Consider the following 22,576-nt stretch of genomic DNA (forward strand, 5'->3'; position numbering starts at 1 on the left):
TGCAGTAACAATACTACCTTAACAACTGCCACTCTAGATGATAACAATATAGTACTGAATTGGAGAAAAGATGGATTCTTTTGCCATTAGCACTGGATTCACTACCAATGCAATGCCAGCATTCATATGCAAAAAGAGAATCAGGCCATTTTGTGCTCATTAATGGTAAGTCTTGGCACAAGCTGTGTGCTCCTGCTAGCCTGTGATTCCCAGAAGTAATTTTACATTCATTTTCATCTTGCAGGAAGAAGAACCCGGTTGCTTAAGGGCTTACCTGCAACAAGCACTGTTGAAGAAAATGCAGCAGCTGGTGTTTCAGTTTATACCTTTAATGTAACTGTTTCTCCATTGTCTTCTGAAGGTGTTGCAATACCTCCTACCATAGTAAATTCAAATCCACTTACAGAGGCTTTTGATATTGAATCAAAAGGAGATCTTGAATACAGGGTGAGTTTTACGTTTAGCGTGAGCAATGTTCAGTCATGTAGGCTGATGTTTCCTGGATTACTGAGCACTGACAGCGCACAGTATCTCATCTTCTAATCAGAAAAGAATTGCAAATGCAGACTGTGGTAGTATTTGGACATGCTCTAATAGATACGACAAATGAATAGCAATAGTGATTATAATTTTTAATTGTATCTGGGCAAAATACACCAATCACAATAATTCCATTTATTCTGTGATAGAAAAAATGTGATTTTTGGAAAATAAAAGGTGAATAAGGACATTTAGGACCTGCTTCTGTTTTGAGGATTTGTCCGTAGATTTTCAATTTAATTTATATGAAGTCACTGTAAATTTAAAGTGGTTTAGTTAAACCACATGCAGTTTCTGTTTGGCCACTTTCACCTAGCATTGAAATGAATTTGACTTATTTCCCAAATAAAGTAAGCTGAGTCAGGTCAAAGTTGTATTTAGTTCTGAACGAAGACTGACACATGAGGAAGTTATCTTGAGGTAAGAAGTTATCACACTTCCACATATCTGTGATCTATTTCTATCTATTGTGTGCTCTTGTCCTATGGCAAATGCAAAGCAATTTCTATTACTTCAGGCTAATTTTATTTGCTGGGTAAATTAGCAAGTGTTAGCTCACATTTGTCACTGGCAATGAGTGTTCAGATGCATGAGACCTTGTCATCCCATTGTAACTCACTTGTATGTCTGAGCCTAAACAGTGACACTGAAGAGTGTCTTTAAATGATACGGATAGACACTGAGTAGCATCTTAAGAAGTTAGCTTGAATACATTTTTCTGGGTGTTTCCAAGGAAGTTTAGGTTTTCACAGAACTGATACAAGAGCTCTTTTCTCTTTCTCTTTGCTGGTGTTTCTGGGAGAAAATTTTGGGAAAGTAAGACTATGACCCCAGGCGGTTGCGGCTCATTGATGTGACCTGCCTGTGGGGAGCTGCTGCTGTTCCCTTGCTCCTGCCTCCCAGGAGAGTACAAAGCTCCGTTGTGCCAGCTCTCCCAGTTCTTTAGCTGCTCCCCAGCCAGATCAGTGAAATGGTCAAAAAAACTCTCAAAAAAGCCCTATTTCACCTGTGAAGCATGTGGCTGCACACTTGAACTGGGTCAGCTGAAGGGATGTAACAGGCAGAAGGAAATGTATACATCCCTTAAGCTGGCTTTGCTGACAGCGAATTGATAATTTGGGACTGCCTTCCTAGGCTGTATTTTGGCATTTTGAATTAAAGCTATCCCTTCTGCTGCAAAACATAGCCCTTTATTATACCTGCTTGCCCCTGTCCCATGCTATCTCTAAGCTGTGCAGCACAAGCATTTTGTGTTGCTGCTTATTGAGTGGAACAGAGAAATTCATCTGGAGGAAAAATAACACTGCAAATAGATAAAAAGTCTCTTCTTGATTTTTTTCATGGCAGTGATGATGGAGAAACTCTTGTTCTAGCACAGCGCAGAGAGTGACACAAGGATGAAAATGAATGGCCAAGGAAGATGTAGGCTGGAGACTGCTGCTTCTAAAGTGACAGTTTATATTCATTTCATACCACAGCCCTATTACCAGAATGGCCTGTGAGCTTTTGTATGTCTTGCTTGAACTATGGCTGGTTTCAGGGTTTCCTAACTCACTCCAGGGACGAGAACAAAGAGATTGGGCCGATGAATATCAGCCATGAGAAAATCATAGAGAAAGCTACATACAAGTTCTGCAAATTAGCAGTTGAGTGCTAATTACAACTCATAAGGCAAGGATAAATACATGAGTGTTCTTAGTTCATTTATTTGATGAGCCTTGCTACTTTTAGTTATTTATGCTATGTTGTAGGAAATCGGTACAATGTTTTGTAAAAGTGATGTGATCCAAAATGACACATCTCAGCTCTATGTATTGCCATTAAATCTTTGCTAAGATGTACAAAAAGGCAGTATTTCATCTATGTATTATGCGGTTTGCAGATTAGCTAAGTACCTGTTAGCACAGGCTCTTCTGTATTTATGAAGCACATTTACTCCTGTTGCAGCAAGCCAAAGCAATATCACATTTCTTGATACGTTTTGAGATTTCTGAGAAAGCCACAGTTTCTGAGATCTGAGCCCTGCCCATTCCTCCTTGCCTTACTCTTGTTTGAAGAACCCCATGGGCAGAAGATGTGTTGAATGCATGCAAACATACTGCTGCCTGAAACTACCTCGATGCTGTTAGTGATGCTCTCTCTACATCCCAGGAGTGAAGGGGGAAGCAGGGAGCAGTGAAATTCTCAGGTGGAACCAGGGGTAGACAGTTATGGGGTGAGTCTCAGCTCCCTTTCACGAAGTCTGCAGCTGTTTGAAGTGTGTACAGTGCTACCTTTATCAGTAAGCATTGCTCCTGCCTGGAGGAGAGGTGAGCTGTGGCTCACCGCCTGCGCTGGTGGCAAACTGTTCTCAAAAGCAACCTAGGAAGAGACCATCTAGATTCACATCTTCACTCGCAAGGTCTCTGTAAAGGAAGGTGGAAGATATGTATTTAGGAAATCTGGCTGTAGTTATAACACCAATGAAAATATTTGGCTGTGAGCTGGAGGAGTAATCCCCAGAGCACATAATTTCTGCTTAGAATTGGACAGTTTCCCATTTTGAATTCATTACATCTGTTTACTGTATTTAGGTGTCCAGCAAACATTCATTTTGGAGACCAACCTTCCCACTGGTGTTACAAGTTTTTGTGGAATGTTTTTTTCACAGTTAGCATCCTTTTTATGGGAAACTTCTATTTGTGCAATATAGGAAAGAAGGAGACCATCCAGGACACAGTTGTTTTCTTCTGCAATATTGTAACAAAAAGATCTACGAGGTTCCAGAGAGCAGCTGTTTTATGTACCAGAAGTCATAAAACATTTGTGCTTCTGTTCACTCTCCTCCAACTGTCTTTGTTAATGGGCTGTCTTTTGGCTTCTGTCTTCTAATTGTGCTGACAGTACTTTTGTATTTGTCCTCTGACCACAGCACCTCATCTAAAATCAAGGATTTATTTCATTGTTCTCCTTCTGCATCCTCTTCAGGCACGTCCATTCTGCAGTAGTGTGAATACACTGACACGCTCCTTGTCACACACACTTGTGAGCCCCAACTCTTCCTCTCCAGTTCCACAGCACACCACTACTGTGTTCAAGCTTCACAGTTTTTTAGCTACACAGCAAATTCAACCATCACCTTTTCCTTTCTTCTCCAAGAAAGGAAAGTTCTTGTTTCCTTATCAGCTTCAGCAGTGAAGATGGAGGCATGCAGCTTTCAGCATCCTGTTATTGCTCTGGACTAATTGTAAATCCAAAATGAATGTATTTAATGTTTTTTCATGGAATGTCAGTCTTGTGCTTGTACACATTCTGTGTTAAGAGGCAATATGCAGAGCTGGAAGCCTTAAAAAAAAAACCAACACAAAAACCAAAGCAAATGTTTGCCTTATCAATCTTGCAAAACTTAAGGCCTGTGTTATTTTTTTAATTAGTTCAACATTTTCACCAAACAGTTCTGGTCCCTCTCTCATACAGTGCACTCGTGCAGCTCCCTTCTTCCTGTGGTTTCCTGCAAGTCTTCTCTCAGACACAGCTTGTACAAGGAAGACGCTGATACCCGTTAGACTGTACGGTCTCCTTCCCTCACACTCCTTATTGCAAGTAAAAGATCTTCCCCGTCGTGCTCCTGACCCAGAGGAATAGTGAAGCTGCCCTTGTGTCCTGCAGGGCTTCCTCCCAGTTTTTGGTCTTGTCACACCTCGACTGTTCCTGGAACTTGTGTGGGAAGGTGAAGACTTGGCACAGACAAGTACCTGCAAGATGTAGTCCTGACCTTGAAGGCAAAACATTGCCTGTGAGGCAGGGCAGCTCCTTCCAGGCTTTCTTCTCCTCAAACTGTCCCTCACACAAGAGGTCCTTGAGTTGCTCCATGAAGCCACGACATTTTGGTCTTTCCACTCTGTTTTTCTCACATTTCTGTCACTGACAAGAAATGTGCCAGCAAGTAGAAGATGATCTAAAATACTGACTGCTTACTGATGGAAGGTGTCCCCTTACTTGTATTCACTCGTATAGACTATAACTTATATCTCTTGCATCATGTGTTAATAATAATTTTTTCTTTTCAGGTTGTTACCACTGGAAATCCTGTCCTAGATTATGAAACTATGCCAAAGAGCTTTGATTTACAGATTTTCGTTGAAGATACAGCTGGGAGAACTGACCTCAACATACTGACTGTTCAAGTAACAGATAAAAATGAACGTCCTGTATTTCGAGGAAATATAGCAATTCAAAGTAAGATAATGGTGGTATTTGAAAAGAACAATACTTGAAAAGATGACATCAGATTAAAAAAAAGCCCTGTAGCTGCATACAGTGCCTGTAGCTAAAGTGGTTTAAGCATTTTCCTTTAGGAAAACAAGGGAGGAACAGGACACTGTTTTTATCAGAGCTTGAATTTACATAAATATTTGGTATGCTTCATCTCTGGAAATGCCCTTTTATTTTTCTTGAAGGTTTGAACAAAAATGATTTAACCATTTTGAAGCACCTGAAGATTTAAAAGACAAAAATGTTTTTTATAGCAATAAATATGTATATTCTTTTTCTGATGAGATTAATAGCTCCCTAGAGATATGTATTAGAAACTTGAAGTTTGGTGGGGATATAACCATTGAGTAAGGGTACCTGTTTCAGTAGTATGTTGAAAACTGGACTGATTTGGAGAAGCCAGATAAATTTAAATACATGTATGTTGTGTATGTGCAAGAATTTCTGAGGGAAAATGATAAAAACATTGCTCTGCCAATGTTTTACACCTGTATATTGCATTTGCACCTGCACATGGGAAATTAAGTGGAAAATCAGTTTGAAGAGTGAGATCTCAGAGATTGTGATCTGTGGTGATGCAAATGGAAAGAGGCAAAAAGTTCTGTCTCCTGGGAGGGGCAGATGGTGTTAACCAGGTTTACTTTCAGACCACGGGCAAAGCTGCAATGGGGAAGAGTGTGCAGTAGCCTTAGGAGTGAGGCTGGAGTGTCTGGACCCCAGCTGTCGTCAGTGCAGGCTTTACATGCCATGCAGTACCTAATACAAATGATGCCACCACCGATAAAAAGGATAGGAAATAATTGTCTTACTCTCTGAGAAATCTTATCTTGTTCATTTACTAATGAGAGGGACCTGGAAAAATTGTACCATGAGGCGACAGAGTATAGTGATGTATTTATTACATGTTCACACACAGACAGAACAGTTCAGGTAGTGAGTAAAAATATGCTCTTATTTTTTCATGAGGTACTGAGAGCCTGTTTAAGTCTTGATATTCTAACAGCAATGTACAGAAGAGCATTCAATAATTCAATATTCAATTTTTTTTACATCTGAAAATATCAAACTGTGATCCGTTCATGGCAGGTATTCGGAGCAGGGAGCTGAACGCCCACCCCCCCGTCCCGATCTGGGCTCGCAGCAGTACTATGCGGGCTGTGACTCACAGCCCTTGGTGTGGTCAGCAGCGCAGCGTGGCCATGGCCTTGACTTCTGCCTGCTGCAGCCGGCAGGGCTTGGCTGCCCGGCTGGGTTCAGACTAGGCCCCCTCAAATTCAGCCCACTTCAGTAATGCCTCCTAAGCACATTGACGTTCCTGCTTCCATACAATACTTAGTTTGCAAAGCAAATTAGCTTCCCCTAGGGAAGAGGCTCTGTCATCTTCTCAGTATAGCTGGTGTCTTGCATATCATGGGTGCCGCTGGAATCTAATAATAATTAAATGTGACGCTTCAGGGGATCGGCACAGCATGAAACACACTCTACGTGGGAGCTTGTTACAAATAAGAGCATCAGCTTAACTCTCAGCTAGAGCTGCCATAAATTGGTGAGCACAGATGTCTGATCTGTGTGGCTTTAGTTAACAGTACCAGCTACAATTAGACACTAATTGTGTATTCACTGGTTATGAAAAAGCATCTCCCTCTCATTAAACTTTATATTCATATTGTTGTCCTCTGGGAACCACTCATTACGCTGCTCTGGGATTCCCACTGCTTTGATGAGAAGCAGCAGTCAGCAGGGGTCACAGTGGAAATTAATAGTCCAGAAACAGCAGGTCCAGCAAACACAAAAGGGCATAAAGCAAATCATGTGATCTAAAGATCTGTTGTTCTATTAATTGCTCTACCCAAGGAGAGAGAAGCCTGTTGCCAGTGGCCCAGTACGGGATAGCCCAGCTGTGACAATTCCTGGCATGGAAAGAAATACACCTTGCACTGAATTAGCACGCTTAATAAGGCCAAAATTTAGATCAGTGCAGACCATCCACTGTTTATTTACCTCGCAGGTGTAAAGGAAAAGCAAAAATGAAGAGAAAAGGCTCTGAGCTCTCTGGGCAGGGGACATGGGGTGGACAGGGAGGTGATGGCAATGAGGACCTAGCACAAGGCTATGTTCTTCCCATCTGCATAGTAAAGAAAGGCACGGGTGTAGCCCAAATGCATAATTTTATTCTGTACCCTGTTAGCAGCTCAAGATAGGCCATATATAAAAATCAGTCTTTCTCCTGATGCCACAATTTGTATTGCACCTTGCAGTGATGGTTGCCTGTTTACAGATATGCAGTTGGTTTCTTTTAATCTTTTTGAGTATTTGTGCTCTTTGTGATGATTTTGGAATTACACTTGTGAAGTGAGAAGACACAGCAGGCAGAAATATGTCTGGACAGCTTCAGTGTATCAGTATGTTTGCTGCTGTGGCCTTTATTCTTACCCTTTTAACATCGAGTACACTTATATCCATGCAGCTGTGACGATCTATGTCTTAGAAGGCACACCTCCAGAATTCATTTACCAAGTTGATGCAGCTGATCCTGAAAATGCTGAACTCAAAGTAAGTTGTATCAAAGAAAAAAAATCAAACAGAAATTATATAATCCACTGTATCTGAAATGCTAATTGCCAGCATCTTTCAACAACTTCCTTCCTTATCAGAAACACAGGAAAATGTTTAGTCAGAAAAAAAGAAACATTTTCAATAGTAAACTAAGAAAACCCAGCCTCAATATTTGGACACAAATTGTATTTTGAGTTCTCAGCCCACCAAAATTGAGGGAAATTGAAGGCAGAGTTTGATATAGTTAATCAGAGATACAGTAGAAGTTGTGTCTTTTTTTTTTTAAATCGGCTTGCAAAACATTTCTTGTAGATCAGAGTGAATAAAATTTTTAACTTTCTGAATCCCAATGTAAATTCTTTTAAATGAGACAGTAAGGAAATCACTTACAAGGCAACTGAATCTCAGCTTTTTGACAATCCCAGAGCAAACTGTGACCATCAGTTAGGAAAATGTGTTAGCTGATCCGAAAATACTCTTGGTATCAGCAAAAATTTCTGGAAAGTGATAAGTTTGCAGACAGGGGAAAAGTAATGGCACTTACCTAAGAATTGTGTTGTAGCTTTGCTTTATTGGCTTTGGCTTTATAAAAGACAACACGTTCCAGAACTGAGTCTGCTGCTGCTACTTCAATGTGTAGCATTATTCAAGAGAGCAGTTAGCTTGAAGTCCATCCTCAGGCTTTGCCCAGTCAAACCAGCAAACTCGAGCTGGTGAGGAGGGAAGCAGAAGCCTGGGGGTTTAGCTCTGCTTTGTTTCTGAAAGCAACAGGAGTGAGTTCCACGAGCCTTCTAACCCCTGATGAATCTCAGGCATAATAAGAAGCTGCAAATATAGAAATGCTGGGCAACAGGTAAAATAATAATCCAGAGAGGGAATTTAGAAGGGTTAACTAGCAAAACATTGTTAAAAGAATTGTAATCACCTTGCTGCTTTTTAAAAAGCAATTTCAATTAAAGCTACCATTGCAAGAGGCAAGTTGTTTCACTCAGCTCTCTGTACCTCCTGTTTTTTTTCCAGAAGGTAGCACTAGAGCAGTTGCATCCCCTGGACAGATCTGCTCAGGGGATTTTGCAGATTACTTGTATGGTGCATGACCCTCTGATGTTGCATACTCCAGAGTTTATGGGTATTATTAGCACCTGCGCTAGCAAAGGAAATGTCCTTGAAGGCTTAGTGGTGATGGCTTGGCATGGAAGATAGTGGGGAGGACATGGTAGGTATGTAGTACCTACCCTGTGGGCACAGGGAGCAGCGTGCTGCCTTTCTCCCTACTGTGCGCGGTGTTGGGGTGTTCAGCTCCCTCCCACACCCCTGCACTCTTGTGGTAGGCATTTGTGTTGTGCAATGCACAAAGCGGCTCCTGCTACGTGCTACCACCGAGCAGCTGCGTTAGTGCTGGGCTGTTGTGAACACCCTTCAGTCTCACACCCTAATGTACTCTGTGAAAGTCTGTCCACTCTCCGCTCCTTGCCCTCTCCCATCATCTGGACGCTGAGACTTCATTGCCTCCTCCGCAGCTCTTATGTCCCCCAAATCCAGTCTCACCCCTTCTTCTCTCTCTTCTCCTTTGTGCATGTACTCTGCCACCAGCACAAAGCCGAGTGTTGCCTACGGTGCTGTGGCTCTGCTGGCTGGCCTCGATGTTAAATTCTCATTGCAGACCTGGAGTTCACAGAGGTAGAGAATAGTGTGGGCTTTGATGTAGTTCAGTGTCTGTGACTCTCCACTGACTGGCAAGCAAAGCACGTACGACCAAGTGTGAGCTGCTTCTGCTCAGATGATCAGAGCTTGTGCTGGCATCTGTACGTCAGCGTGTTTCATTACGTAAAGTTTGAGGCAAACGCTGTACTATAATTTGGCATGTTCTACAAGGCAAGGAACAAATGGAGGGATGTTTAAAGGTACAAAGATAATGCCTTGCTCTCTTCATTTCAGTATTCAGTTCACCCAGCACCGGTACCATTCTTGGTCTTGGAAAGCGGAGCCATTTTCTCCACAAAAGAATTTGATTATGAGAAAGATCCACACTGGTGAGAACGTATTTTATTCATATGTGCTATTAGCGTACAGTAGGCAGATAAATGTTTTCCTCCATAGCCATAGAATGATTCTTGTTTTGTTTTCTTATTTAACAGTTACTTTTTAAATATAACAGTGACAGATCCAGATGGACTCAAGTCGACTAAAACAGTGAATATAAATATAATTAACATCAATGATGAAAGACCTTACTTTACCACGTGAGTGAAAAACTTCTGTTGTACTCAAAATGTAGATGTTTTCCCAACTTTACTGCTTTGGCACCAATAGGAGGGTGTAACATAAGGGCAAGTAAACATAACAACCAAAATACTACTGAAAATAGTATTTTAATTCTGTTATGATTCCTGTTCTTTTGCTAGAAAGCTTTGCCCTCATTTCCCTCTTTTATTCTTATATATGTTCTTAATAGTTTCAAGTTTTCCAGGCTCTGCCTTCAAGTTTTCCAGGCTCTGCCTTCATGCTAAGGGCAGCCAAACAAGCTTGTTGTACTTGTTAGCATTTAGAGAGGTTAAAGCTATGCAAAGACCTTTGGACAAGTTGAGACAAGGAGGTGAATTTTAGTCTGTGTGAATATATTCATATAGAATTTACCCCTCATGCAGATGTGCATTTCACCATAATGACGTTTAGTCATACAGAAATGTCTAGACATAAAAAGGTCTCACTTTTGATCTGTCTTCCTCTTCTTCCCAGACACACTTGTAAACAATCTCAGTGATCTTTAAAACATTGTTGTCTCTTACTGTGTCATAAGCAGGAAATTGTGTCATAACACACAAGTCAGAAATAGCTTTTGAAGACTAGTGGAGTTTTAGCTGGAATCGGGAATATTGTTGAAAATTTGGAAAAGTGGGAAAGAATATATGTGTACCACCAGGAGGCTGTTTTGCAGTGGAAAGCAAGATGGACAATTGTTTCTGAAGCAGGAGCTTGACAATTATTACAGTTGATCTGATTCTGTTGTTGATTTATCTTTATCACTTGCATGACACACTGGTTGCTTTCAAGACACTCCATTATGTCTCCTGATCCTGAGGCTCTACAAGGTCCCAGCTGAGAATATTTATGATGGCTGCTCTCCTGCCACCTATGCAAAGGACAAGACAGTGTAGCACCTGGGCCATGCCAAGAGGTTTCCAGCCACTTGTTTGGAGCAATATTCTGGGTGTCTGGTGGAGCCAGAGCAATGCAGGGCTCCGGGGCTGAGGCCAAGGATCTGGACCTTGCTGGGTAAAGGTGTGGAAAATCTGAAGAAACAGAAGAATGAAATGTTAGAAACAGACAGATTTTTTTTTCTTGTTACTTATTTAATACTTGAACCTCATGTCTGCAATAATCAATAAGGTTAACAGCTCACTCCACATTACTGTACTGCTACAAGCAGGAGGAATCCTCTTCCTAGTGCCAATGGTTGCACATTGTGTGCTGTACTGATTATTTCCCCCAAATGTTGCCATTTCTGTGTATTTATCCTTATGTCTGGAATGCTAAAGGAGCTCTCTTAAATATTTACTTACTTGTTCAAATTAGTGAAAGCTGTAGTGCCTTGAGCATCCATAACACCGAAGATCCAACACTCGGTTCCCATATGGCACAAATAAGACCTGGTATTTGTTTGAATCTTCTCCTTTCTAGATTGACACTACAGACCAAAAAGAACAGCTCAGTTTGTAAAAAACTTTAGATTAAATTACACTTCATGTATGTATGGCCTCTCTCTTTTTAAAATGCGAGCTGCAGGCTGGGGCTACATACTTTCTGACAGTATAATAATTAGTGCTGGGATGGGAGCTGGAGACACTTGATGAGTTAGCAAACTTTCTGTATTTTCTCCCGATCAAAGCTGTCAAGAACAGAGTTTCAAAGGGTCTTTTTAATTGTTCCCATAGTATATGCAAACACATCTGTTTTTGGTGTTCACAACACTACACCGGCATTCAGCCTTTTGAAATTCTGGCTGTTAAAATCAATGGAAAACTTGTGGAGTCAGGAAAATAAAGGAGAAGACGAGAAAACAAACATATGCTTCCTTTGCAATTACATTGCAGTGTCTAAAAGGTCTGCTTGAGCCATCCTGTAAAAAGCCACTGGCAGGTGGCAGACAGACGGACAACAGGACACAGCCCAGATGCAGCTGCGTAGGAAGCGGCCCCCAGCTCCTCCCCAGCTGTACTGGTACTCGGTGCTACCGGGATGTGCTTGATAATATCCTACTTCTTTCCGAGAGATGTGGTGGGGACAGGACAACTGCCTGTGCAGGGTGCAGGAGGGCTGCTAGGGCTGTGAAGCTGGAGTTGTGGCGAGTTTGCTGTCCCCAGAGAGGTTGGAGTTGTGGTCCCTGTGGGCATAGGGAGTTCCCTGCTTTGAGCCAAAACCAGTTAGAGCTGTCCCTCTCATATTGCCCAGTGATCAGAGAGGCATTTTGGGGTGACATTTTGGTAGCAGTGAAGGAGATCTGTTGCTATTTGTTTTGTTTCCGAGTAACTCTGGAAGCCACAGGACAACAAGGAAGGAAGAGGTCCAATGCCAAGAATGAGATAGAAACTTACCAAATACACTGACTCTGCAGCCGTCACAAACTCCTTGTTTACTTCTGGCTGTAAGATAGGTGTTTTTACTGGGAAAACCCTATGTGACTTCTCTTCTGTATGCTTTCTTCTTTTCATATGAGCTGACAAAACAGTTGAAGATACTGTGTCTTAACCATTTTTAAAATTGCAAGTGGAGACCTGGAGGCGTGGGATCTTCTGTTTTGTCTCTGCAGTTCTCTGTTCCAATTGCTAAGTGCCCCATGATGTTGATTTTCAGAGGACAATGAAGGGCTCATGCTTTCCTATACTGGGAACTATAGACTAGTCAATTAGCTAAGTGGTGGCATAGGAAGTCTAAAATGTGCAAAAAAGATTCAGTCTTGAAACATACTCCTAATAATTTTCTGAACTCTTGAGCACCTTCAGCTCCCTTTGATTTCTAGAAGCAGGAGGTGTTTGTGTGTGTTTCAGTAATACAAATCAGCCTTCATAAATTCCTTGCACGGTTTTTGTGTGCTTGCCCATGCCTGCTTTTGCATGTGGTTCAAGTGCCATAATTGCATACCTGAGTACCCACGTGAACATGCAACTGCAACCATTATAAGCAATCCGGCACAACTGCCTGCCAGACTATAGCTGAGCTATAAAACTCACTTAATTAATGGCAAATTTGAGAGCACTGGTATACCAAACGGCAGCAGTAAAGAACCCTTTTCTTCATGTAAAATGAAGCAGACAGATGTTGCTGGGAGTTTGGAGCACGTTCATCTGTTGGGCACCCACAGGACTGCTCCTCCCTGCCTCCACCTACTGCAGGGGCAACTCAGCTTTTTAGTAACACTGTGGCCTCCCAAAGCCTCCAGCATTCATTCCAAAAGATGATTAATCACATTACCACTTCTATTTTTGTTTTTCTCTTGCAAAATGAAGGAACTAAAGCAAGTGGCTTTACAAGCTGGTGGCTCTGTAGGGAGATGACTTAACAGCCCCTTCCATCTTCAGCTTCCATGATTCTGTGAAAGTCAAATTGTTTCTACTGTGAAAAAGTTACAGGGGAAGGACACTTATTTGTGCGGCTATGTCATGCTTTACGACCACGTACCAGTTCAGCTGTTGCTACACGTCCAGCTGGCAGAACCAGTGAGTGGGATGTTTACCCTGACGTGCAAATAGCCATCTCTGAGCTCAGCGTGCCCATGGCTCTGCTGCTACAATTGACTGCTCAGCTAAGTCTGTGATCAGCTGCCCTTGCAAACACAGATGTGTGCTTTGCTGAATTATATTTTATTTTATCTTGCAGAAAACAAAGAATTTACAGGATTCCAGAGGAGCAAAGCCCGGGCACCATTGTTGCCAATATAACAGCTGAAGATCCTGATGATGAAGACTTTCCCAGCAGGCTTTTCTACAGCATCCAGTCTTCTCACAGATATTTCTCCATAAATCCAAGTGAGACAAACAAAAACGTGTCTTCTGACACCCCCAAAAAAGAGAGTGGCTACTTTGGAGAAAATGTTTTTGCCTTAGTTTTAAATTGACTTACATTATTCTGTGGCTACCCCCAGAAATAAGAAATGCTCAGTATATTATTAGGGTAAAATTCTTTGGTCAGCTGACCAAGATTCAGTAAGATACATTGAAGAAAGTAGACCAAAGGTGACTTCTTGACAAATACTAATTTATGGCTGGAGGGTGATGGTCCCTTGGGTGGAAGTAAGATTAGCTGCTGCCTTTTTAATCTCTGAGGACCGCAGTGATCCTTCTGAGGCTCTTGAAACAGCCGCAGCAGTTGGACCGTAATGTCCTCTCTCCTGCATGAAATCTGCTCTAGCATTGAGGTACACAGCAAATCTGCATCTCAGCTTCATTACTCAATTCATGACTCTCCTCAGGCAATGCCATCCAAAAGAGTCCTCTCTCTCACGCTGGTACTATCTCCTGGTACTCTCTGGGGTGCATACACCAGTGCCCTGAAGTTTTTTCTCCAGAGCTGGCATTCAGTGACTGCTTTGCTCCTTGTCTGCTATTGCTTTAGAACTGCTTATCACAGCTGTAAGAGCTGCCACACAACACAGTGCTGTGGGGGATCAGGATGATCCTTAAATGCTTTGGATTCCTTATGCCCTTTGGCCGTATATTGCCACCTGCCCCCTCAATTACACTCCAAAAGGCAAAGGATAAATACACTGTTCCTTCACCTCCTTCATGCTCTGGGAATAGTATTGTGCTGTGCCATAAAAACCTCCTTTTTTTGAACAGAAGCTAACAGAAGTGAAAAAAAAAGTATTAAGTGAATGGCTGACCAGAGCACTTGGCACAATCTGTCACAGCTAAGAGCAGCTCAGTTGATGTGTGAGTAGATTTAGAGGTGCTGAAGGATGCTTGAACGACAACGGTAGAAAGTGAAGCGGTCTTACTAGCTAGAAAGCAAGGACAGCACAGCCATTAGCAGCTCATTGTCCTTGATGCTCTGTGAGTGCACTCAACTCTGGCTTGCACTAGTTCTTTGAGAGCATAAGGGAAATGTAACTGCTTTCCAAGCCCTCTGCTGAGGCCACCTATGGCGTATTTTTGAGCAATGGGTATCTGTCCATTAAAGTCTTATGCAGAACTTTCAGAGTCATTTTGTATCATTTAAAAAAAAAATAAACCAGTCATGATTTGCACAGAATAGAAAACTTTTTATTCTGATACCTGTCTGCTGAGCTACCCTTTCCTTTTGCATGTACACGGTGAGTGTTTGTTACTTCCCCCCATGGTGAACATCTGATTTCTGGCTGCTTTCTGCCTAGCGACTGGAGTGCTGCAGGTGACCGGGAGAATCGACCGAGATGCCCTTCCACTGCGGCTCCATCCTAACATCTCATTGATAGTCCGGGTGGAGGACAGTCCCAGCAGTGGTCATGCCAGTGAAATGGAGATCACAATCATTATTGATGATATCAATGACAACCCACCAGAATGCAATCCGTCTACCTTCAGGTATTGAGGCTCTTCATTGCCTTAGTGCTGCCTTGTTGCCCCAGAGCAGTGTGCAGTCTAGGGCACATCAGTTAGGTAGCGTCCCCAGACCTATAGCTAGAGGTTCATGTGGACATTTGTTATTAGCCTTTAAAGGTTAGTGTTCACTCTAAGTGTCTTAGGGAATAGAACTCAATTTCCTGACATGTTCAACCTGGAAATTTGGACTAAAAATATCTCTGTATAGTCAGATAATTCATTTATCTTTCTTTTAGATACCTTCAGATTCTTCTCTTCTAAATCACTCCCTGGTGACCTGTATGGTTTTTATCTAATGCAGTCTGTAAGGCCTTCAGAGCCCAGAACACCTCTTGTTATAGAGTCCTCTGTGCATAGTATCTTAGTCATGGACTTTGCTATGGCTATGAATGCTTTGAGACCTTTGTGATGATGAGGTAGTTTGTATTTGCACATGAGGACATAACATTAACTCCGTTTTACAGATGAAGTGTGTCGTAGAAAGACTGAAGTAAAAATTGTCCATCTGAAGTGTTTGGTATGCCTTGGCTCTGATCTTTCAGAGTACGCCACATTGCATAGTGCAGTTCTTCAGGTGCACTTATGGTAGTTTGACAGTGCTGCAGATAAAAATCCAGCATCTCAGGCCAAGAAGCTATGCAATGAGGAATTCCCAGTTAGTGGGTATCTGTTTAAATTGCTTGCTCACTATCTAATAGAAATGTCTTGCATTTAAATCACATACTTTTACGTACTGGCAGGAAGAGAATCCAATTCTTCAGAGTGCTGCTTAGTGACAACATCCATGACAATAACACAACAGTCTCTTTGTTATCTAGTGAGCTTAAATTTTGATCTGAAAGAGGCAAAAATCTTCAGGGAAAAAATAAATAAAGATCAAATAAAGAACTAGTCTTGTAGGGATTGCACAAGGGAACAAAATGAGGGCTTAATGGTATTTCAGTTGGTTCTCAGTGTTTTTGTATTTAATTGTCTTGATTAAAAAAAATTAAATCGACACCCTCTGCCCCCAGTTCCATCATGTGCATCACAGGGAGCCTCACTGTCAACAGGGCCAGAAAAGCTAGTTTCACAAAACAGAGGAATGGTCCAGCTATTAGTTAAGGAGAGAAGAATGAGCTTCTCATCAGGAGAACATTATAACAGACTGAAGAAATGACTGTTGTCAAGCTGTTTTAAAATACTAATTATCAGTTGAACTAATCTTGAACATTAAGATCTCATGGCAGCTTCTGAAGTTTAGCTGAGCTTCAGGTTTATGATTTGGATCTGGCTAAATTTTTACGTCCTGCCCATTATACAGGGCTATTGTCCACCACAGCATATAGATCAGATTCTGGGTTGCTTCATCAACTTTTTCCTATTTAGATCTAGGATTTCACTTAGAAAATAACTGGAAGCCAATGTTTTGGCATGTACTATATGAAGAGTTCAAGAGGAAAAATATAAATTGCTCTGATGGGAAACATGTTTGTTTTAAACAGGAGAGAGGCAAATGAAAATACGACTGCTGGGACATTTCTTCTTGATCTTAGAAATTACTGTAAAGATATTGATGTTGATCCATCACACAATCAATTTAATTTCACTGGATTATCTGGTTTTGGAAGCAATAACTTCGCTCTGGATTCCACTGTGTCTGGAAGACTTGTGGTCAGTCGCTTGTAGCTTTGTGTTAGATTGTCCCATTTCAGAAGTCAGCTTATGAAATATTATAAGTTTTTTGAATTCATTGTCTGTAAAAGCAAAAAATAATTACTGTAATTCATGTCACAGCAGGTATGATGTGGAGAATGACTGTTGACTGGATGTGAACTACATGCCCTTTGATAGGATGCTTTCTATGGATTCTACAGAATTTGGTGAACAGAGAACTGTTTTATCCAGTTTTAAATAAATGTGCTAGATATGATTGAAAAAAAAATCCTTTTTTAGGGAGTGTGAAGCACCAACTTTGATATGGATAAACAGAGAAATTTGACGCTATTTCATACCCATTTATTCATGACAGACTGTGGAAGATCCTTGCTATTCAGCATGAAGAATTGAAATACTTGAGAAATCCCACACTCAGTAACTACTTCCCAGCTTCATTGGTCAGAATTGTAAAACCACTTTGAGTGGTAAATTTTCACAAAAGTGTGGTGGGATTTGCACTTGTGTGATTTTGCGTGTCAAAATATAGGTTCCTTATGCTGATATTAAATGCTGGCATATTTGCATTGGCCAGAACCCCCACCAGTTGCTGGGCTTGTGCAATGGTGGTTGTTTCATTGCTTTAAAAAGAAACATGAACAATTACAGAAAAAGAGAAACGTAACAAAAAATAGACAAAAAATAGACATTCTGGCTAAAAGACAAGAGTGCTACAGGACTAGTTTTGTATGGCCTACTTTAATTTTTGATCTGAAGTATACATGTCAATGAGCACTGCCCTTAGCTGCTTCATCTGCCAACATAAAGAGCATTTTCATTGCTGCACAGGATATGATTGTTGTCAGCCCTTTGATCACCATGTATGTATAATGTAACAGGCTATCTGAAATGTCCTGTTCCTCCAGGAATTTCCCTGTAGACAATCAACAGTGGATACCTGTGCTGTAGTCCTACTGCCCCAAAGTTTATGAGGCTCCTACAGAAAGGGAGAGAGCTCAGGAAATTAGGATTTAAATCCACGTAAGCCACCATTTAGTAACAACTTTGTTCCTGGATAAACACTTGTGGCTGAATCTGATACCTTTAATACGTGTCTGCAGGTGTGAGCTCAAGGAGTAACTATTAGTATTTAGCAACAGCAGATTCTTGTTGAGCCAACAAAGGGCAGAGTAAATAGCTAGCTCATTACATGAGCTTTGAATTAACTAGGTAAAAGGCCAAGACCTTATGATCCAACTGATAAAACTTCCAGCACTTAAGGTGAAGAAATTATGTTGGCAGAAAGAAAGAGTTTTGAATTTCCAAGAAACACCAGAGCATGAACATGTAGAAAAAGCCTGTAATTCAATCCTGTAATTGATTAATAGCCTATATTACTCCTACAGAGCGATTCTGCATGTCTGAGGGGGAGACCACACTTACAGAATGCTGAAAAAAGTGATTTCCATTATGTGTATTGTGATTTTATGTAAGAAAATATAAAACCAATTGTATTTCTTTTTAATTTAGATGATTGAAAGTATTGATTTAGAAAATCCAGCTAATCTAGGAGTTGAAGTTTATTCTTTGACTGTCAGGGTGCAAGATATCGCCTGTCCTAGCTACTCAAGCAAGTATCCCTTTTACACTTCTTTTGATATTTTCCTGTGCTGTAACAGCATGGAGAGAGGAATACCATATGTATTTTGAATATATGCATGAGAAAATTTCACAGCCATACTTAACTATGATTTAATCTTCTGTTATATTTCCAGATATCATCTACATTTACATCAGGATAAAGCCAGTGAATGATTTTTTCCCAGTCTTCAGTAATTTATCATATGTATTTAATGTTCCAGAAATTACTAAAGGTACAGTAAGTAGCACCTACTTAACAGAAATAATGTTGTCATGTTGATAAGTACCCTTTTGCTCTAAATGGATTTTTATATATTTGAATGAGGAGAATGGCTCAAAGTTCCAGTTCAACCAGGGTCTCACCACAAAACCGCCTACTACCCTTAAATAGACAAAACTGGCAAAAACTCGAATTGCACAGATGGAAGCTGAGATACAGACAAATTCAGCAATTGCACAAGAAATCTATGGCAGAGCCAGGAACTGAACTCAGATGTCTTGTTTCAGACCATCTTTCTGCTTTTGCTGAATTAGCCTTTTGGAGGAACTGCGGTGGTGCAAAGAAACCATTATAGACTGACACAGATGAGTGAGGACTCCCTTGGCCCAGGCATAGTGCAGGATGGCCACCCTGCTGTCCCCTTAGACCCAGCTCACCTTCGGTGCAGCAGGTGCCCTTAAGATGGGGTGGGGGTGGGAGTAGTTGGATGGGGAGGCTACACTCAGTCAGACGGCAGAGCAGCTCCTCGTGCCTGGAGCCAGGGTCCTTCCTATTCCTGCAACAGCCCAGGACCAGCAGCTGCAAACATGGCCTTAAAACTGAATTTGTTGAAACTGTTCACATGCTTGACTCCCATCTCAGCACCCTTCCTGTCCCCTGGTGAGTCCTGCAGCACATGTGTTTGCAGAGCAGTGCTACGGCATCTTGCCTTCTTGATAATCCTTGTGTGTCAGATGTGACCACCAGCCAGCTCTATGCTGTGCTGCTCGGTGCGCAGAGGACTTGGCACGGGAATGGCATGTTCCCTAGCTTCAGCCTCTCCCTCATATGACCCGATGTACCAAACACAGGCCTTCTGCCCCAGGACCTCACTTACTGGCTTTATTCTCTTGGCTGAGAAAAAATTGAGAGGTATGTTAGATATATGCTGGATAAGTCTTGACCCTCATTCTGAACTTCCTAGGGTCACAGAAAAATTGAAGGCATAAGGGACCTCTGGGGATCTCAAGTTTAACTTGTGCTCAAAGGAGGCTAATTTCAAAGCTAGATCAGGTTGCTTGTGGCCTCATCCAGTTGTGTTTTGAAAATCTCCAAGGATGGAGACTCCACAGCCTCTCTGAGCACCTGTTCCAGCTGAGCAACCTTCATTCAAGATAACTTTACCTTGTACCCAGCTGGAATGTTCTGTTGCAGCTTGTGTCTGTTCTCTACTGTCCTTTCACTGTCCCCTTTTGAGAAGAGGGTATCTGGGTCTTCTGTATTATTTCCCTTTAGGTAGTGGATTACAGCAATTAAATCCTCCCTTTGCCTTCCCTTCTCCAGCCTGAACAAACCCAGCCCCACCAACCTCTCCTCCTTCGTCCTCTGCTCAACCCTCCCCAGCCTTTCTCCAGTTTTTTAGCATCTCCCTTGTACCTAGGCCCCCAGACTGGTCACAGGTAGCTTTATGAGTGCTGATCAGAGTGGATTAGTCACTTCCCACCATGTGCTGGGAACACACTCGTTAATCCAGTCCATGTGTGGTCTCCGTTCCCCTGAGGGTGTCCTGGTGGCTCATGTATATCTTGTCCACTAGGACCTCGGGTCCATTCCTGCAAAGCTGCTGCCTGCTCTGTCAGTCTCAGCCTGCACTGATGCATGGGCTTGTTCTGACCCAGGTCGAGGAATTTGCATTTGTCTGTGCTGAGCTCCACAAGTCCTGCTGGCCCGTAGCTACAGCCTGCCGGGTCCCTCTGAACGGCAGCTCTGTCCTCTAGCACATCCAACACTGCCCCAGGCTGCTGTTACAAATCTCCCCCAATGGCCACATCACCAAGGAGGACATCCAAGTGCATCACTGCATCTGAGTGGGACATGATGAAGCTGCCCATGAAACTCCAGGTGATTTAGCAGCCAGATAATCTAGTATCTGCTTCAATTCATCAAATTATTATAGCCACAGCAGGCTTAAAGCACAGGTGAAGGCAGCTGTGGCTATGGTCAGCAGACCTGTGGGCTCTAGGGTGCTTCTGTGTCCATTTGCCTAAGCCAGGAGGCAAGGGGTGGCGGGGAGGAAAAGGCATGCTTCAAACAGCCCCGCCATCCTTCCCACAAACTCCTCTCCCTTGCCATGGGCAAAGGAGCAAGCCCAAATTTCCAGCCTTCACCCTCAGCTCTGTTTTCTTGCTTCTGTGGTCAGGAGGATCCTGCCAAGGTCCAGAGGTCTGCAAAAATCACTCCTGCCTGCCCTGTGGAGAAGCCGTCATCGGCCACTGCTGAGTACGGCAGAGCTGCAGCTGGCGTGGGGATGCATGGCTGGGAGGGAGCTGGAGAGACTGGGGAGGCTGCGGCAGGAGGGGCTGCCTGGAGAGGAACCCTGGCAGCACTGGCTCCTGCAGAAGCCAAGCTGCCAGGAAAGCAAGGAAGGTTAAGGGGGGACAAAGAGGCACAGGATAGCCACTCAGCAATCAGAGGACCCTGACCTTCAGGTATTCATACCTGCATCTTGCATTGCTCAGGAGCCTGTTCTTGCCCAGCTTCTGCTTCTATTTCTATGGTGCATGGACGGAGCTTGGCTTTCTACGCTGTTTCCCAGTGGGCATGATATGGTGAATTTTGTAGCATTTTCTATTCCGTGTGTGTCTCCTCATACCACTAACGTGTATCTTAGCAATGTAACACTTGAAACCCACCTGTGACATGGTTATGTTGTAAAGCTCTCCGTGTCAGCCACAGAACTTTGCTGGATACTGAAACTGTCAAGAGAAATAATATGTTTTTTCCAGCTCAGACTGCCTTTTGTTTTGATCTGAGTTGATGTTAACAAGGTGCTTGCTATTGTTGTACCAAACAGGAGCCAACAGTTTGCAGTAGGGCTGGAGTTCACAAGGTCAGGAAAGAAAAAAAAAAGTCAACCCTTTGTTTACATCCTCCTTCTGTTTTACTCTGTGCATGTGGACTATTCATCCTGTATATCCCTGGGTCATGTGCATCCACTTAGTGTTGAATCAATGTCTGCAGAGATGGGCGTGCACAGTCCCATCTTCGTTCTCACAGTTTAGAGCACTGCCATTTATAGTTTGCTTCGTAAATGCTTGTCACGAAGGTAATTCAAGCCACTTTTCAAACACCTCAGAAGGAACAGCAGCAATTGCTTCTCAAGGCAGACAAAGAACCTTGTTCCTCCAACCAAGCCAGCACTCGGCTGCCGCAAGGGGGGAGTTTGTCCATGTCAGTACAGGGCTTGGGGTGGCCCTCACCACCAGAGCACTTCTGGTGTGGTTCTCTATAGACTCCTCACGTCTTGGTATTTATTGCTAGCAGGCAAGGGGAACCATAGCACAGCATGGTGAACTAGTATTTCTCACACCTTTGCTTTACTTTTTTGGGGTGAAAAACTCTAAACCAAATCTTTAGTTCATTTTCATTAAGTTTTGATTGGAACAAATACTCTTTACTTCCTTTTCCTTAAAATGTTAATGAAATACAGATTTTCTGTCTCTCAGTTGGATCCACCATTGGAAGAGTGAATGCTAGAGACAAGGACTCGTCACCCAGTGTTATCACTTATTCCATTGTAGCTGGAGGAGGCACCAGGGATTACACAAATATCTTCTGGATCAGCCCAACAAGAGGAGATGTGAAGATTTTAGCCAGATTAGACTATGAAACAACTCAGAAACATATTCTCATAGTACAGGCCTCAGACCAAGAGAAGACTGCAACAGCATCTGTGAGTCAATCCACTCAACTTCTCCCCTTTTATCTGCATTTTTCTCTCTTCTTCCTGGCAAGAACAGTAAGACATTGGGCAAAGCACCTTGGTCTCTACAAGGCAAGTCCACCCCTGCACAGAGTCCTATATTAGTCAGATGAAAGAGGTGGTGTTCACTTAGTCTTGGTTTATTTTTTACAAAAAGGATTAAAGTAATATTTTTATATTTTTAACTCTGTGGTTTTTGTTTCTCAGTCTTTTTTTCTTATTTTACTTGGGCAGTGAAATAGTTTTCTGTGCCCTAGACACTTTAAGATATTCTTTATGCCTACATACGTACCGGAAAATAGAAAAAGGACAGGGTCTTGAGGCCAGGTAGCACAACCTAATTGTAGCCATGCTTAGTTCCAAGTACTTTTTGGAGCCTGTGTAGTACCCCTTGCCCTCAAACATACTTTT

The 22,576-nt window shown here is 42.3% G+C and overlaps 1 protein-coding gene across 1 annotated transcript in view; it reads left to right on the plus strand.

The window, feature by feature from the left end:
* CDHR3 (cadherin-related family member 3) overlaps positions 1–22,576 on the plus strand; it is a 37,221-nt gene that overhangs the window by 3,341 nt on the left and 11,304 nt on the right. Inside the window, exons 2-12 of the mRNA XM_009707685.1 lie at positions 245–447; positions 4,590–4,758; positions 7,262–7,347; positions 9,289–9,383; positions 9,489–9,593; positions 13,228–13,376; positions 14,720–14,909; positions 16,412–16,580; positions 18,093–18,192; positions 18,338–18,436; positions 21,909–22,135. Coding sequence (XP_009705987.1) covers positions 245–447; positions 4,590–4,758; positions 7,262–7,347; positions 9,289–9,383; positions 9,489–9,593; positions 13,228–13,376; positions 14,720–14,909; positions 16,412–16,580; positions 18,093–18,192; positions 18,338–18,436; positions 21,909–22,135 — 1,592 coding nt within the window. The remainder of the gene's footprint in view (positions 1–244; positions 448–4,589; positions 4,759–7,261; positions 7,348–9,288; positions 9,384–9,488; positions 9,594–13,227; positions 13,377–14,719; positions 14,910–16,411; positions 16,581–18,092; positions 18,193–18,337; positions 18,437–21,908; positions 22,136–22,576) is intronic.

The sequence above is a fragment of the Cariama cristata genome, unplaced genomic scaffold, assembly GCF_000690535.1.
Source record: "Cariama cristata isolate BGI_N322 unplaced genomic scaffold, ASM69053v1 scaffold32489, whole genome shotgun sequence".
In the NCBI taxonomy this organism is placed as follows: Eukaryota; Metazoa; Chordata; class Aves; order Cariamiformes; family Cariamidae; genus Cariama; species Cariama cristata.